Here is a 15,587-nt window from a genome sequence, read left to right on the forward strand (position 1 = left end):
GGGATCCAATGTATACGACATTTAAGCAATCCAGTAAATTGATTTCTTCACCTTTCCTCTCATTTCACATTCAGAGGGAAAATCTAAAAAACATTAGGGAGCTACAGACAGTCTAAGAGTGAAGACTGACAGAAAACTCCATTAACTTTACACTCAGTGTGAAGCACACCCATCTGGAGGACATTCTTCAGGCGGCATACGATCCAACAAAAATTTATGAGATGGTTTCTCCATGTTCCAAATGAGGCTGTGTCAGAGTTTGTACAGCTGCTCTGAGCAAATTACATTTTTTTAATGAAAGCCTTGTTAATAATTCATACGCATAACCTGGGGAAAGATTAGAGGCCGTGCACTGGAGGTGATGGGGGGATTAGTTGAGACCACTGAACATCCCACTTGGTGCTGCTACCATCATCTTAAGATGCACTGCTGCATTTTTCATGCCCTGTTGTGCCAGTGTCACACAGTACTGGGACACGGGCGACCAACGAGATGAAACATAATTTAAAAGTTGTGGAAGGGTATTTTTAAAAAACATATTTGGTTATGTGACTCTGCCAGTCTGCCCAGCGCTAACAGCAGTCTCCTTTGAAAAGCCATTGTGAAGTAGTTTGAGCCAAAGCTGTTTGGAGTGAGATAGGAAAACAATGTAAAGTAATAGAATTAGCGTGCGACCAAAGTGAGGAATAATCACATTTATGCTTGTTTGCACAGACAAACAAATGCTCTACTCAGACTGCAAATACGCTGGCATTAAGGCTTAGAGTCTGCAAGATACAGATATGTTTTAATTTCTGACAAGAATTCTCTTCTTTCGAGACCCCCCCCCTCCCGTCTTTGTTGCTCTTTATTCTCCTCTCATTCCCTTTCCTAAGTGCGAGTTACATTTGTTTACCTTGAAGGGCATGTGTTGGCATTACTATCATCTGTCTACTATTAGATAACTTTTCCTCCAGCCATCCTCATAAAGGAATGTAAGAATAGGACTCTAACCTAAATAGTGCCTTCCTCCAGTGACTTCACAAAATAATTTAATCATCATTTTTCCAACTGTTTGCACTGTTTGCAATGTGACCGCTGCTCTCAACACTCCCTCATGAAAAGACACAAAATTACATGAAGACATGTTAAGATGGATCAGTGATGAAATGGGACCTAAATGGCAGTGAAGCTGATCACTGAGCCCTTCTTATCTGGATACAGTGATGATGACAGTGCAGAGGAACCAGGGTGCCAGCAATTGACAGTCCATTTTATTGTGACCGGTTTCACTTTCTGCTCTTGAAAGACGAAACCATAACCGTGGCGGAACTGCCCACCCTCTGTAGCCATCTTGCCTGATCTCACTCCTTTTCAGGGAGATGACCGCTCATCTGTCATTACACGTGCTCCTCTGTTGTAATATTATAGCTTTAGATGAGGCTTCAATAAACTGGCATAGCTTTTAGGGCGCTCTTGCTCTTGCCACTCTAATCTAATCTTTGCTGTGGAGTCGGTTCATCATCATGAACCGCAGGCATTTTTCGTGTCCCTGTGCTCTTGGTTGCACAGGAAATAATGGATGGCCATGCTCTTGGCTCACCCCAAGGCTCTCTGGTTCCTCTTCAACTGTTTGTCTTCAGGTTGTCTCAAATGGGTCTGAGCTGTGGTATTTTGATTTGATTAAACCAGGTTTAAAAGGTTACACACAGAGAGGCAAGGCATTTACTCCTCCTTCAACTGTGAGCCCGTCCTCTGCCATTTAGCATTGGGCTGTGGCCAAAAGAAAGTGGAAAACTGAAATGACTTTTGTGTGCCTTTGTGATTTGCAATAATGTCCCCCAGGGATTGAGCAATGACCACTGTGAGTTCCCCCAGGACACCAGTCCAATCGAAAACCCCTGCCAACAGATTTGAAAGGATAACGAATGATTTAAATTTTCCCCAATGCTCATTAGCATTTTGTTTTTGTGCCTCAAATATCAAATTGCACTTGATAAAATAAAATAAAAATCAGATAATGCGAAAAGAGCTCTTGAACCTCCAAATTAGTAAAGTGAATATTGAAGTGGGCACTAAAAACGTTAATTATACATTAATGCACTTTGTTTATTTAGTTTTCTGACATTCACTTGAAGAAGTGAAGTGATGAAAAAAAGGACTTAAGATACAGTGGAAGAGGGGCTAAGACTTTAAGATGTATGCAAACGCAGAGACCCAGGGTAGTGAAAAAAAAATAGGGATTGCCTTTAGCTGATCCTGCCTGTGACACCAAATTAACACTGTGTGTAAAAATAGGACATGTATTAAAGCAGGGGGAGAGTGAATCCCAGCAGCACCATATTAAAGAAAAAAAAACATCAGAGGAGCAGGACTGCAATCAATACCACTATGTTCTTTTATTAGGATATTTCAACATTTTCAATCAATGCAATACTTTATTCATATCAGGTTATGGAATCTACCAGTGCTAAGCAGGTGTCATTGCTCACATAGTCCAGAGTTTCTCATGTGGTATTGTGATCAAACAGATTTCCCTTTGGTAATGCACGCGAGGGTATGCAGTGTATGGCTGTTTTCATACATGATACATGCAGGTGGCATGTGAGAATGCAGTATATTAGCGTTAGCTTCGGACTTCTTGCAGAGATTCCCCAACCAGATATTTTCCACCAGCTCCCTGGCAAAATCTTTAGAACATCAACAGCTGGGACAATATATGAACATGTCAGCAAATATTTTGGAGCATTAGCTATCACTGCACGAGTTAGCATAGGTGTGTGCTGGTGAGAGTTTTTCCTTTCGGCTAAGCCGTGTGCTGCCTTCTGCTTACTTCTAGCAATTGTGGATGCCTACAGATACATGCCGTCCACATATCAACACAAAAATGACCTGCTATTCTCAACATGCAAAGGAAACTCTTTATTTCAACAGCCTAATTTCTGTGCCAAGTGCTGCCTCCTGCATGCTGTAGAGAGCTTGAATTTCCAGCGCATCACCAGATAGCTTCCTTCTGTGTTGCGCGTGTGTGAACAACAACTGTGGAAAAAGCTTGGACCAAATTGTCTGCGCTTTCTCCTGAAAATCTGTGGCATTAACGTGTGAAAACAGCTTATGTACTGGTCCTGCTATATTAAGCTTTGCCTTGTAAACGTCTATAATGACACAGAGCCACGCTGAATTCCCTCCGCGCATACCGACTCGCATAGTTTCTAAGGCTGTCCAAACTTTCCAAACAACAAAATACAATTAGAAGTTGGCAGAGTGCCAACATTGGAAGTTGTAAAAGAGTTTTTTTTTGTAAAGGGGTGGTGTGAAGGACAGTTTCTAGCCCCTATTTCAATACTACAATGAATAGTGAATGGAACTTTCTTCCCAACTGTTTAATTATCTTTGTGAAACAGGCAGGTGGCTCAAAGCCCCCTTTTGGGCATTAGGTTTTAAAAAAAAAGGGAGGAAAAGATACCCACCTATAGAGTGTATGGGTGTATTGGGGGAGGGTGTCAGCATTTTACATCCTTCGTTCTCAAAACCCCAACCCCCCCCACCCACCGTTCCACATCCCCTGGCAGATTTCAAAAGTTTAGTTTGGATCAGGAGCAAGTTTGTGCTCCTATTGTGTCAGATGTGTTTTGCTGAATAAAACATCTTTTGGTATCAGTGCCACATCAAATGGCCTTTCAAAAAGCCAAGCCTCTCGCCATTGGTGTCTGGTGCCACAGAGAGAAGAGTTTTCCAATCTCTGTAAGAAATAGAAGGTACCCAGCCCTTCCAATAAACAATGCTTTGCAGAATTTAGATGCTAAAACGGAAAAACACCGAAGTTGAGAGCTAATGAAATGCCATAGCCACATGGCTGCAAGAGACTGTTCTAAACAACGTTTTGCAACTGTTCCCATGAGTGCTCTTTACTGTATTTGAGTCCAAGACATGCACAACAGCACTGATATTTGCTTACAAATGAAAATGCATGCTATTTTGTGCCCAGGGCAGGCAGAGCTACCTCCTCATTCACCCATATGTCAGAAGCTTCTGCCTTCTTATATATTACTTATACACATTAAAAGGCTCATTTGCATTTATATTGCTGTTGAAGAATTGCAGCTGTAATTGTAACACCACAGAGGCAACATGTAAGCAGACAGCTATAGAAAGCATGTGAAGTGTCAACACAAACAGAATAGTCTTGTTCCCATTTCATCTTCATATATAGCTACAATCTGTCATTTTTTTCACAGTCAAGCAATCAATGACAGAGTATGCTGTCCTTACTTGTTGCGGTTGCCCGAATTAGCTTTTGATAAATATTTTTTTCAGTGGCAATGTCGGCACTTAGTAGTATTCAGCCCACATTCCTGTTCTGTAGTATGTTTCACTACAGTCTCCCCTTACAATTTGATATCATTAAGGTATTTTAATTAGCCTACAGACAAAATAACTCGTAGTTTTATCAAATTTTGCCAGAGGCTAAACACAGCTCTATGTTATCCATTGAATCAACATAAACATAATTTTAAAGAGGACTAAAGAATTATATGCCTACTGCAAACTGTTCGTGCAACACATAAGCTTCTTTAACACGTCTTGTTAGCACATTTAACACTTTCCACCGCATTTCTTGATTTTCTTTTCATTTCGGTTTATATCTTCTGACAAATGTTGAGTGGAGCTCATTGGAGTAACACATGCCAGCAAAAAAAACATACACCGTGTTTTAAAAAAATAAATACGGTTCATGGATCTTCTTTATTCAGAGAAATGGGTTGCTTAAATGCATCTATGCAGGATATAACATGGAGTTGACTCATCCCTGTGCTGAGACCTTTAAATGATACGATAGTGTTGAATGTGAGACAAAAAAAAAGAACATTTCAGAATGTCTTGAACAAAGGCTTATTAGTGTCTCAGCTTTGCCAAGCAAGATTTCAACTAGAAAGTGAAATACTTCTTATCATTACAATGTTTGAACCCACGTCACGCAGCACCTGTGTTCTACAAACAATCCCAGATGCCAGTGTCAAGTAAAGAAAAAAAGAAAAAAAAAAATCCCCCTCAGCTGAGAAGACACTGGATTAGCGGATAAAAGACACAGTTGTGTTAAAACCACCAACATATTTCTTCTAGCCCAGCTGTGCCAATGTTTTGTCCTCTCCAAGAAAAAAAATAATACATGATCCACCAATGCTCTGCTTCCAGCACCCCCACAATGGAGCACACACAGCCCAGTGGAGGTGCCTTTAGTTGCTGTAGTGGGCAAACATAGCATGTTGTTGCCTGTGCATTAAACTGCAATTTAAAAGCCAGTAATCCGAACCGTAATCTCTCACCAAATAAAATCCTGAGCTGGGTTAGAGAGGGCTTCCACACCCCTCTCTATATTTAACAGTAGGACTGCTTGTAAGTGTTTTCTTTCTTTTTTAAAAAAAAAGGACCAAAACTGTAATTTTTCTTGTCTCCCAAGGCTCTTAAAAGGATGGAGATTTGACAATAAAGAGCTGAAAGAAGAACTGCAGCTGCTACCCTTGCCTTCACAGGTGACCCAGTGATCACAACGGCATCTGGTTGAATTACTTAACACTGCCGCCCAACAGACATGTAATCCAGGATAATGCCCTTTTGCTGAGTGCTCCAATCTGGATAAATTTGTCCCAGAGGAATGAGATCCAGTAGCAGAGTCTCTGAGAGAGAGGAGATGAGAGGCTCAGGGTTGATTGGTTGGTATTAAAGGGAACTGTTGGGGCTAGGAAGAGGGTCTTCGAGATAGATAATGAAGCCCAAAAGTAAACAGCTTGGTTTTGTTGACTGAGAGGATGGCAAGGGGCAGATCGTTGCCTGGTTTTCCAAGAAGACTTCAAACTAATTATTTTTCCTTTCCTGGGTGACCTGAATCCTGGCAGATTCAAAATAAGGCTTTAATTTGCACTGCAATCACTGGACATACTGTACATCACACAGATTAAACACATTTAGCACATAATATAAGATGATCGCTGCATTTATTTGTTGATCAGCGTCATCATTTAAATAGAACAGTTTTTTTTTTTCTTTTTCTGACACAGTATCAGAGACAGATTTTTCTTTGAAATTGGATTCCTTTGAAAACCACAGCCACTGACAAATATTGGGACTTACAAGTTCCAGCTGTCCAACGGCAGCCTCTAAGATTATTTATTCATATGTTTACTTATTACCATAAATATCCAACGGGGCGCTCGGCTCAGAAGGATTACAGTGGGCTTAAATCTATCGTGGCACAGAAATGAGCAGGGGTCACAGCGACTGAGGTGACTTAAGCTGGCTAGCCTTGATGGGACATGCAGCACAAACAAGAAAACAAACTGCATGCCACGAGGCCCTATCATGACCTGATGGCATCATGCATCACTTAATGTGTGACTGTTGTGTCAATATTAATCGTCTTTCACCACACTCCTACATCAGAATACAAAAACTTAACTAACTCATCCATTACAGAGAAGTGCTTACAAACTGCTCATAATGATGAGCCTGAAAAGGGATATTTCTGTTGGGAAACATACAATTTCTTTCTCTCCATTTTGTCTTTGCGGAGAACCAAGAATGACTTCTCTGTCCACAAAAACCTATACATTCAAACGTGACACTGGAAAGACATTTAATCACAATTTGGTGGAGAAATATGTATCAAAGCCTGTTGCCCACGAAAAGCGGATTTAGAGTCATCACACGGCATCCGATAAACAGTAAATTAGATAAGGGTTTTGGAGGGTGGGGGCAGATATGCTGTTCAGGACTAAGAAACAGCTTAGTGAGGCTTGGTGGTGTCGCCAGGGGTTCTGACGGGAGATAGATGGGAGGGGGGGGTTAGATAATGAAGGTGACGGGGGGCAGCAAGGGGCAGGAGAAGATTAAGAAGATTCTGTATTGTGTTGCAGCTCTGCCCCTAGTGGAAGAAGTTTGTTTTAAAGGCAAACTGATAATCTTTGACAGTTTGCATGACACTGTGTCATGATGATGCAAAAACAGAAATGAAGAAGAGAAAGCGAGAAAAGGACAGGTACGAAACACAAACTTTTCTGAAAAAGTTCCGTGTTTCACCCTTTCACTCACAAAAACACTTAATCACCCACAGAAAATAGATGAATACATAAAAAGAGAAAAAGAGAAGGGATAGAAAGTGGGGCAGTTAGCAGCAAAGGTAATCTCTGTAGGGTAAGGGGTGAGGATGAAAAAAGGGAGATGTGTGGTGAGATGAAGGAAGAACGGCTGAGAGGACACGGTCGTGGTCGTGGATGTGTTGCTTGAGACTCCCTGATCCCCTTGACTTGTGCTGTGTCATCTGTCACTAGCTGGAGAGGTGACAGCAAAGAGGAGAGGTGCCCTGGATGTACCAACAGCACAGGGATGATGGAGAGCAGCCCCCAGCAGCTTTCCCTCTTATTATTCTCCCGCTCTGACTGGTTCGTTTTGGAACACTTACTTCTCAAAGTTGTGAGAAAGAAACTCTTCAGTGCTTCTGCGTTTCGACTAACTCTTCTCTCTTATACTCCCTCTCTCATTTTCACACCCTCTGTGATTGTCTCATAGGATAAAGCAGCTGCATCAAAGTATATGACTGGTATGACCACAATTCCCCTCTTTCCCCCTGTTCATAAAAACAAGATTGTTTTTCCACAGCTTTCTGCTGACACTGGCTTGAAACATAAACAGAGCCATAATTTGTACAACAGTAAGCTTCGGGGAAGCACTACTTTCTCTCCAGGGGCATGCAAAGAGAAGGCTGGTTGTTATCTCCTGTTTACCTGGTAGGGAAAGTGGCATTCTACATTATGGTAATAACCAACTGTGCTGAAAAGCACAGAAATCCCATTTCATTCAAGTTTGTTGTTCCCAGAACTGTGGTTCGACCTATCATGATAGGTGAATGAGAATGTGATGGATAGAAGCTAATAACTCAAAGAAAAATATGGAAATATAAATGAATCAAAGCAGCGGTTTTGGAGTCTAATATAACAATGTCAGCCGTTGGTGCAAAACTTAGCAGATGCTTAACACAGTGGAAGAGGAGAGACTAATGACTGATGAAGGATTTCTGCAGCACAGTAAGCACAGCTGGTTCAGAGAGACTCGGTGATGAAGTCAGAGGAACGGAATACAGCAAAACAGAAACAACCGGAGCAGCAGCAACAGAAACAAGTACTTTCATTGTACCGCAACACAAACGAGAGAGGGAAAGCGTCCCCTGCTCTGTGTCACTGTCCATCAACCTACAAAGTCATGAGGGAAACGGGCTTTAAAATACTGCCTCTCTGCAACTGATCTACACCTGCCAAAGCCCCGGAGATGCTGAGAAAAATGTAAGAGCTCCACCAACAAAGCCAGTTTCAAGCTGATGTCTTCTGATAGCTTTATTTTCTATTTGTTTCTACGTGAAAAACGAGACAGCAGAAAGCGCATATTCACAGCTAAATTGCAATGTTTTATGAGCAGCAATCTATGTCAATCTATGTCAACTCTAAATCGAAATGCGGAACAGCTGAAGTCAGCCACGAGGAAAATGATCTTGTTTACCAATTTTCATTTGTTGCCGCTGTTTTAGTCAGCATGCTGCCAACTCTGAGCTGTCAATTACCGCGCGACACGTCAACAAACTGACACGTCAGGGTTAAAGAGACAGAATTTAGCCTTTTCTGTGCCTCCTCTAAACAAAAGGTTACAACTCCCTCTGGGAAACAACTAAACAACACGAATATGCATCGACACATTCACTCAATCGGTGCCCTCCTTAGGATGTATACCAGACTGACGGGGTCAAACTTTGAAAAGAAGTGTCGGCTTTGTCATTGACCCTGACCCCGCACAGCATAAACCAGGGCGCTCACTGTGAGCCGGAGTGATGCTGCGAACTGACAAACAGCCACTGCCTGATTCAGCCCTGTGCGCCCCATACATCACACTGACACCACGGGGGTAGAGTTCTGCTGTACTTTACTCACTTCTATTGTTTTCCAAAGACAACCACCTGGTGGCAATCTGGGGAAACAACTAATCCATCCTCATCCCATCCACAAACAGACTGTCTAGGAATAAAAATAACAACAGATACTGTCCAAAGGGATGGAGCTGCCAAGATATACTCATGAGTCTGCCTTCTGAAGCCCTTTACTGTTAACTTTTTCACTCTCCAGTCTTTTAACTAAACCCCCCTTGTTGGTACCATTGGGGACGGGCTGTCAGTTCAAAACAATGCGACTCAGGAGTGAATGCTTGACTGAACTGGACTGGGGTTAGAGAGTTTTGTTTGTGTATGTGTGTGCGTGTGTGACAGGAATATCAAGCTCGCATAGGAAGCATTAAACTTGTCTGTACAGAAGGCAACATCATACTACAGACAGAGAAAAGTGTAAGCTACAACTATACACGGCTCCCAAACCCTGGCTTTTTCCTCAAATTTCCCCCATTTCTCTTTTGCCTCAACATCACTGTGCACATAGGACCTATGTGTAAGAAGCAGTCAAAAACATAGATGGTATGACAAGCTCAGACATCACAGCAAAAGATGAATCCAGAGACACAGCTTTCAGCCAGCAAGTCACATAGCAATCACAAGCGCGCAAGATGTGATAAATTAGCAACTTCATCTGGAAAACTTACCATGTCCGGAGATCCACAGGAGCAGAAGGACCCAAGGGATCATAACTGGGAAGTGTAGAGGGCAAAACCTACAAAAAACAGTAGGCGAGTGTGAAATTGAAGTTGGCAGGCACAAAGAAATGCACAAGATGAGACAGAGCTCCTCTGTGCTGCTGGGGGGACGACGCTACAGTCCCTTAGTGGTGTCCTCTTTTACCAGTGGAAGGCTGGTTGTCTGTCTTCTGTCCTTCTCCTCTTGTGCCTATTCTGTCTCTTCCTTGTCTCTTTCTGTGGCTCTTTCTTCTGTGTGTCACTCTTCAGAGTAGCCGGCTGTCTGCTCTGCCTCACGCGCTCTCTTGGTGATGTGAGCTTGTAGACTTTCTGCGTCCTCGCTACTGACTCTCAGAATACACATGCTCACTCTTCCTCTCTCGCTCACACGGTTTCTCATTGCTCATCCATTCTCGGCGTCTTCAGCCCTCACTTGCCCCCCCACCCCTCCCTCCTCTTTCTCTCTTTCTCTCCCACTCACTCAGCAGTCAGGGGGTAGAGCTCCAGACTCCTCCCTCGCCATCTCTCTCTGCCTCTCAGCCTTGGCTGTCTGGGTGGCTGAGTGCAGGGCTGCGAGGCTGGGGTCCCCACACTGGGAACGAGAGCAGCCATGGGAGAAACAGAAAGGGAGCAGCTCAATTTGAATGAGAATAGGACTGAGACCTCTATAGCTACATTTAACACAGACATAAACAAAAAGGGCACTTTCCCCTCCTGCCATTTAAGACCTTTGCCTTTTCTTTTCCTTTTGGGGTTCTATGGATGGAACTGAATTTTTGGGATCCTTGTGGCTGAATAAAAACCACATTAGCATTCAAGACAAAGGCTTGCATTCATATCCAATTTTATTGGGGTTAAACTAGATCCACAGTTCTCAGACTCAGGGAGCCAAGATGCAGGACACTATAATATGCTCAGATGTACTTCATACTATGTATATTTAAAACACCTTTCCCAGCCAGAAATGTAAAGAAACATTACAAAAGAATTTGTATGTACATTATTTTATTTCATTAATTCTTTTTTTGGGGGGGTAGGTGTAATAGTTAATTCAAGATATTGTATTATAGACTGAGGAAACTAAAGGAGCTGCTAAAGATAGCACAGCAGCAGAATACAAAGCAAAGCATAGCAGCTGTAAAGACCAAGCATCGATGATTTAAATTCAATAAATCATTGATCAAATAAAATTCAAAACCACATCATATATGGAATAAAATGGCTATGACTATGATACATGGCTACTATACAGAGAGCCACAGACTTAACACTTAACAGGCTATTTAAATGCAAATTAGATTTGAAAAGTGCCTGAGAAACATTTTTTATCTGCACCAAAAAGCTTAAATAAGATGAAATAACATGAAGGTGCATCTTTTTTTTTTATCTCCATCAAGATCTACAGTCTCTGGGGTTATTTTCACTTGTTATACTCCCAATTCCTTGACAACTAATTAAAAATAAATAAATAAATAAGTGGAATAACACTGATATTAAGTTGAATACCATGTGTTTAATCTGTATGTGTGTGACACTACACTACAGTGTCAGAATCTCTTCTTTTAACACCTTAAAGCAGTGCTCAAGAAGTGTGTGAACGTCAAAACTATGTGCTCTAGGCTCATTTTGATGCCACATTAACATTCATTATTGACATTCCCAAAACAGAATCTGCCCTAGAGTGCCTGGGGTCTGAAAAGCCACTGCTCACCACTTTGGTTTCCTTCCTGACAACATACTGTTTTGCTTCACGGTACTACATCATCATGACATCTCTATTGAAGGAACCGAAGAAAAGAGAAAGTGGACAAGCAAGAGGACGGACAAGAAGAAACATCAGACTGGAATCTAGAGAGAGAAAAAAAAAACAGGATCCATTGCTTGGCACTGTAGGTAAAATGGTCAACCTTTCCCCTATTTAACAGGAAAAGGTTTCCATAAGTTTTCCCTCTGCTCTGCTGATGTGAATCAGAAGAGGTTAAAATCCCTACAAAAGTTGAAAGAAATATCATTAAAAATCAAACTTTTACAGTCCATTGTTTATGCATTCAAATGGAGCATCGCTATATTTATGTACTCCAGACCATTTTTCTCATGGTAAACATGAAATCCACAGCTTTACGAGCAGTGTGATCATCCCTGTAATGATATTCATCAGACACTGAAATGGAAGTTATAACCTCCTATCTTCATCTTAGCTAACACAGGGCTATCTCCCCGTCATTACAGATGAGGTCAAGACCAAGTCAGTCACACTTCTTCAGACTGGCATGCAAATAATTTCTATTCGCATAAAAATATTGTCCCAGTTTTTGCAAATCACATACCAGAATCTCAGATGCTGGCAACCTTTCAAAAACTTCTCTGCTAGCTTGTAATACAAGGCAATGTAAGCTTAACAATGCAAATTAAGTTGCTCATGTATTGCTTTCACACATATGCCATATTGGAATGCTTCAAATATGTAAATCAGAAAAAGCTAACCATATTACAGATAAACCACAACATTTTAATATTTTGCTTGTTCTTTTGTCTTTTTGTGTGCGTGTTTGTTCATTACCTATATCAGTGGGTAATAAATACGCAGTATTTTTCTTATCGGGTCTTGTAACATTACCCTAGATTATCGCTTGACGTTTTCTTCGGCTTCTGGTGGTGTCTTTGCTAGTATCTTTGGCATGAAACAATATCATTTGGCTAGCGACTGTCTTGAGGCAGGGCTCAGATGAAGGATCGTTGACACTGCTAATGCTGGGCTTACACCAAACGATTTTCACAGTCCCAGACTAAAAACTGACAGTCTTTAGGAGTCTAACAGGAGTCTCGGCGCGCTCCCGTCATCTCGATCGTTAAATTTAAGGTGGTAATCTGCAGTTTCATACCAGTCTTTCCCTAGTTTTGGGCTTGGGATCATATCAAACGTGTTTAATATTATCGCACGTCGCAGTGACGTAACACAATCAACAACCAATAGATGAGCACTGACAAAATCGGAAACAGGAAAGCAGACAGTCAATAAACATGTCGGCGGACATAGAAGAACAAGCGATATTCTGTGGCGTTTTATCTTCTTTTTGTTGGGTTTTTCACTACAAACCACAACACAGACAAGAGCAGCTGTCGCTAAAAGCTGCGTCTCCTCCATTTATGTAAAACTTCTGCTGAGCATAATGGGGAAAAAATTGCATTATGGGAAAGAAATTCTAAAAAATCTAGTTGTAGTCTTGTAAGTAGTGACCCTACAAGATTCACAGTCTTTGTAAAATCTTTAGTCTGAGGCTAGTCTGGGACTAAAAACTCCAAACACTAGTCTTTAGATGTGAGCTGATAGTCTTTCAGAGTCTTTTCAAAGTCTTCTGGTGTGTGGGTAGCATTAGGGATCCCAAAGACCAAATATATTTTAGATTAGTACTCCTTTAACAGAAAAAAAAAGAAAAATTTAGTAGCATTTAGTTTGTCGGATTCTTAAGATTAAAACAGGACATTTTTTTGTAAAGTATCGTGTTAAATAATTATTGTAATGCAATTATGTTGTCAACAAATTTAAGTAACTGTTCCTTTGCCATGTACACGCTCTTATTGCAAAGTAGGAAAGTGTTGCTGCTGCTGTAGCTATTTTTGCAGTATAACTGGTATTATAAAAAGGATTCCAATGTATATAACGTTCAAAACACAATGCTTTGTGAATTCCAACTAAATATCATGAGGGGTCGGTGTCATTCATAACACAGCTGAAGACCCGTCACTGAGTACATGTTCAGGTGGATAAGCTTTCAAATGTTGACAGATTTCTGTAGGAAATCATTTTCAATAACCTGTGTGATTCTGGGACTGAGGAAAAATCTTGAAATAACCAGAGAAGTTGGAATCACTTTTCTGGAGGTTGAGATTAGCTTTAGTGAATTGTCTCACTCCAATTTTAGCCCAACACATTTTTGTTTACCACTGAAGAATCTCATCGACATGTCGGAACCACTGTATTTGTGTAAACATGGAGTGGCTATCAATCAACCACCCACTCTTGTTACCCTAGACTTTCAACAAATGGAAACCCTGTGTTCAAAGCAAAAACATGTGTTATCCTCACCAAAATAATGCGGCAAAGCAAGAAGTTGGAAAGTAGGCCTAGTTATTTTTTCTTTACAAAAAGCTGTTTAACTGTGCAATTTATCAGCTTTGTTGCTGCTTTCCAGTTCAAAGCACCTCCACCGCTCATTATCCATACTTTCCCCACATTAAATTGTTAATCCACAGCTACTATAATTAACACCATGAAAGTTTGCTTGATGCTTCATTTTTAAAATTAAATATGAATATTATGTATTATGTGTCTTGAGGGTAAGTGAAAGATGAGGCAAGAAGTGACAAAAATGAAGGAGAATCTCAGGATGCAATTGTAGAGGCAGACACAGGCAGAAAATAAAGAAGGTCAAAGATTCATTTAACACCCCCCAAATGACTTCTACATATCAGGAACATGTCATCATTTAGAGTTATGAATATGGCAGTCATATTGTATATCACTACAATCTTTGTTCTATTATGTATGACATCAGACAAAACTATTTATTTATGATATACAGCCATGCCCGATATATTCTGATCAGAGCTCTTGGAATGACAAAGTAAGTACTGCATTAGGGTGTAGTCTTCTTCATATCACTGTAATCCATCCTTCTGACCTCCTAATTTAATCAAAGGGCCAGTGGTTGACAGGTGGTCTTTTCATCAGCGCAACTAACAAGTACACACAAAAACAACCCCACTGCGGCCAAACCAGAGGATAACAGATTTGCATTCTGCCAAAGAACATGATGAGTGAGGGAAGAGAATAACAATGCAGCTTATGCGCTTGAAGGTTGAGCAGTGAGGGTAAACGAGGTAAACAGGGAAAAACTCATTTGCATGTCTAACATTTATTTTGTAGGTTAAACCTTCAGCCTGGATTACATGTTTTTTTTCTTTTAAATATCTGAAGTATTTGGACACTAAGTGACTATTTAAATGATTGACAAATTTATCCACTATCAGATGGGAAACCTATGCCTAGGCGACTTCAGTTGCAATACCACTGTTGGCCACTGGGTGCTGTTTCAAAAGTTTCAAAAGGTGCTGTTTTCATAAGTTCTCTCATGAAACGATAAGTCCATACATTTTTCCCACCAGTCATTATGGACTCATTAGCTAGATTTTCATCCTTGGTCTGGTGGTCATTTAAAAATGATTTTATTACTGAATAGATATAAGTTCCCAAAGGAAGGCACTTTTCTCCAATCCGTTTTTAAGGTCACTCTTCAGCTCCAGCTGTTGTTCAAATATGGTAATTTAACTTAAAAAAAGCCAACACAAAAAGCCATCAAGGTATGACAGTCCACAGACCAGAGAGTGATGTAGTGGAGAGTTTGTCCATTCAGCTTTGTACAGTATACTGCTTGTGCACTATTACAGAGAACAGACAAATTCCCCGATAACATTTTCTGTATAACATTGTCCTAACACAGAGAAAATACACCAAGTATATTTATAGAAGTGAATTAAAGGGCCCAGTTTAACAGTGTAGTTAAACCCTCTAGAGATGATTGTAAATAACATGAGAGACGGGGAACTATGTTTTTCAGGGTTTAAGAGCCTCCTTATATCTATTTTGAACATAATCCTTAGTTGAAATGACAACTGAAATGAAAAGAGAGCAAATAACCCAGTTAACAATTAATCAGTCAGCTCTGTCTGAAAATAAGCCACACTTCTATTTTCAGGTCATCTCAGCAAAAGTGAATAGTTATAAAACTTGTCTGAATGTCATTCTGTTCTCAAGAGATAACTGATTTAAAACAGTTAAAAGTTCTGATGTGGTTGTGAGAAAAAGCTGATATGTGACTGATATATTACATGTGAGCATCTCAGTACATGGTAGTGCTTGTCATGTGGCTTCTATCAAAGTCAAT

At 40.7% G+C, this 15,587-nt stretch overlaps 1 protein-coding gene across 4 annotated transcripts in view; it reads right to left on the minus strand.

Moving 5' to 3' along the window:
- The window catches only part of kirrel3b (kirre like nephrin family adhesion molecule 3b), a 160,179-nt gene extending 150,127 nt beyond the window's left edge, over positions 1–10,052 (minus strand). For all 4 annotated transcript variants that reach the window (XM_072392830.1, XM_072392829.1, XM_072392828.1 and 1 more), the window contains exons 1-2: positions 9,809–10,052; positions 9,613–9,680 (exon numbers count right to left, since the gene is read on the minus strand). In XM_072392830.1, the coding sequence (XP_072248931.1) occupies positions 9,613–9,655 (43 nt within the window). In that variant the 5' untranslated portion in view covers positions 9,656–9,680; positions 9,809–10,052. The remainder of the gene's footprint in view (positions 1–9,612; positions 9,681–9,808) is intronic.
- Positions 10,053–15,587: the final 5,535 nt, after the last annotated feature.

This window comes from Leuresthes tenuis, unplaced genomic scaffold (assembly GCF_036924035.1).
Source record: "Leuresthes tenuis unplaced genomic scaffold, fLeuTen1.0.hap1 SCAF_9, whole genome shotgun sequence".
In the NCBI taxonomy this organism is placed as follows: domain Eukaryota; kingdom Metazoa; phylum Chordata; class Actinopteri; order Atheriniformes; family Atherinopsidae; genus Leuresthes; species Leuresthes tenuis.